This window comes from Propithecus coquereli, unplaced genomic scaffold (genome assembly GCF_000956105.1).
Source record: "Propithecus coquereli isolate 6110/MARCELLA unplaced genomic scaffold, Pcoq_1.0 Scaffold459, whole genome shotgun sequence".
In the NCBI taxonomy this organism is placed as follows: domain Eukaryota; kingdom Metazoa; phylum Chordata; class Mammalia; order Primates; family Indriidae; genus Propithecus; species Propithecus coquereli.
Genome location: NW_012150385.1, coordinates 2936675 through 2939382, shown reverse-complemented (window position 1 = coordinate 2939382; position 2708 = coordinate 2936675). Strand labels below are relative to the sequence as shown.

Below are 2708 nucleotides of genomic sequence, written 5' to 3'. Positions count from 1 at the left end.
TAGTTGTCCAGATCATTTCTTTTCTGTTTTTTAGTAGAGACGGGGTCTCGCTCTTGCTCAGGCTGGTCTCGAACTCCAGACCTTGAACGATCCACCCGCCTTGGCCTCCCAGAGTGCTAGGATTACAGGCGTGAGCCACCGGACCCGGCCAACACAATCCAGTTTTAGAAAATCCCACCACTCCAGGGAGATCGTTGGTGTCCATTTGCAGTCAGTCCCAGTCCCCACCCTCACCGCAGGCAGCCACTCATTTACTTTCTGTTCCTAAGGGATTTGCCTTTTCTGGACATTTTATATAAACGGGGTCATATTATAGATGAAGTTTTTCATCTGGATTCTTCCACTTAGTTTTTGAGGTTTGTCCATGCTGTACTGTGTATTAGTACTTTGATTTTTTTTATTGCTGAACAGTATTCCATTATATAAATAATATTTATTCATCAAATGATATCGTTTCTACTTTTTGGCTATTATGAATCATGCTACTGTGAACATTTGCCTACGTGACTTTGTGTAGATGTGTGTTTTCATTTCCCTTGTGTAGATACCTAGAAGTGGATTTTTTAATAACTTTTGGTACTTACTGTGAAACTGCTCTCCAGAAACATACTAATTTATACTCCCACTGCCAGAGCGATTATGCCTGATTCTTCTCATTAATACAGATATTTCAAAAAAAGTTAAATATGCGTCAAGTGTTTAGGCAGAAGTTGGTATTTCTTTTAAAAATAACTTTTATCCTGTAATATAATACATGTTTACTGAACAAAATTCAGGGAAAATATAAAAAAGGAAATAAAAATCTTTGTAACCAAACTGCTAAATGAAAACCAAAGTTACCTTTTGGTGCATATCCTTTTAGTTTTCATTATTGTGATTTGCATTTCTTTGATTACTCGTGAGGTATGCTTTTTTGTTTACTTAATGGGTTTGTATGACTTGCCTAATTGAAGATTTTGGAGCTTTACCATTTTATGCAAATGACAGCAACTTATTATATCCTAGAAGAATTATACTCATGACCAAGTCTCCATGGAGGAAAGAGACTTTAAAGATAATGGGATTTGCAAACCAATGTAATAAAATAGTTTGTTGTTTCTAACAGTATGAGTACACAGAGGCAAAATATGTACTGAGTGTATTGTTTGCAGATATGAAGCCCTTCTGTTCCTTTAGGGAAATGTTCCCTGTGTTCTGCATTTGAGTTCAGTTTAGATTTGTTAGGGATCTCAGTTGGAGCTTTTCTGTCTGGGAGTGTGGGATGGTTTTACAGAAAAATTGCAAAAATGCTTAAGGGACAAAACTGGCATTCAGATCTGCAGATCTGCTCTGTGCTCAGTACTCTGTGGACATATGTTATTTGACACTTGTTGACGTTGATCAAAGATTTAGAAAGAGAGCTTTCAGGGTGTATTTTTAGTTATTTATTTATTTTTCGAGACAAGGTCTCTGTCACCGGGGCTAGAGTACAGTGGGGTCATCATAGCTCACTGTAACCTCAGACTCCTGGGCTCAAACAATCCTCCTACCTCAGCCTCCTGAGTAGCTGAGACTGTAGGTGCTAGCCACCACTCCTGGCTAATTTTTCTATTTTTAGTAGAGACAATCAAGGTTGATTTTTAATAAAAGCATTTCATTGTATGTAGAGAAAGGTACTTAATTTAGTGATAGGTAAAAAGAGAGTACAACACTTAATTATTTCAGAATGGGTGTGTGGGCACGAGATCTCATGGTCTTGAAAAATGCCATTTCTGAGAAAGGGCAAGGGAGGCACTGTCTGTTGGTAAACGGGTTCAGTCTTACCCACCTAGGAGGGAAGAAGGGTATGAGTCACAGGTGAACTTCATATACTTTCTTAAGTAAACCAATCTTCCTTTTATGTCAGGCTTGTCCCTAAGCTGTTTTATAAAGGCGACCAAGGACAAGCTGATCCAGTAGTGGCCGTGGCAAGAGATCAAAGCAGTGTTCACCTGAAACTTCTCATGCACGAGACGCAGCCTCCATCTCACTTCTCTGTCAGCACGATAACCAGGTACACTGGCTCAGTGGCATCCTCATGTTGTCGGAAAAAGGTGCTCTTTCTTGATGCCTTTCTTTAGACTTTAATTTAAAACATTTTATTTTCTAGAAAAGAAGCTTCAGCTCATGATATTTGAGTAGATCATCTTCCTCTGAGAGGATATTTATGTTTTTTAGTATTGACTAAAAAAGCTACCTCTGTCTTTAAGCTTTGCTACAGCCACACAGCAGTGAGGTGGTAAATCTTTTAATGAGTTCACTACATTCCACATGCTGACAATTTTATTTTTGTGTATGACTCTTATGTATTATCTGAAAACTTGTCCATTAAAAATTTTTACTTTATTTGTATTACCTCTGAAGATGATGGTTTTCTGTCATGTTCATTGACTTTTAGGTGAGCGGACTATTAAAATCAGTGCTATTTAGGGGTTTGTGATTTCGATGATTTGCAGTGATTATTGTTCACATTTGTTGTGAGAGCTTTTGAATACAATGTCAAATGGTAGCCCATATCCCATACTCATCTGATTCTCAGGTGAGCGAAGCAGAAGTGCTTTAATGAAGTTATAATGTTCTTTAGAATTTTAGTTTGCAAAGAAGATTGCAGAAGTGATGATAATACTATTGTGCCTTTTAACTCTTTCTTTTTTTTTTTTTTTTTTTTTGAGACAGAGTCTCACTTTTTT

At 37.4% G+C, this 2708-nt stretch overlaps 1 protein-coding gene across 2 annotated transcripts in view; it reads left to right on the top strand.

Moving 5' to 3' along the window:
• Window positions 1-2708, top strand: part of HTT (huntingtin) — a 160532-nt gene that overhangs the window by 63020 nt on the left and 94804 nt on the right. For both annotated transcript variants that reach the window (XM_012655049.1, XM_012655050.1), the window contains one exon: window positions 1886-2032. In XM_012655049.1, coding sequence (XP_012510503.1) covers window positions 1886-2032 — 147 coding nt within the window. The remainder of the gene's footprint in view (window positions 1-1885; window positions 2033-2708) is intronic.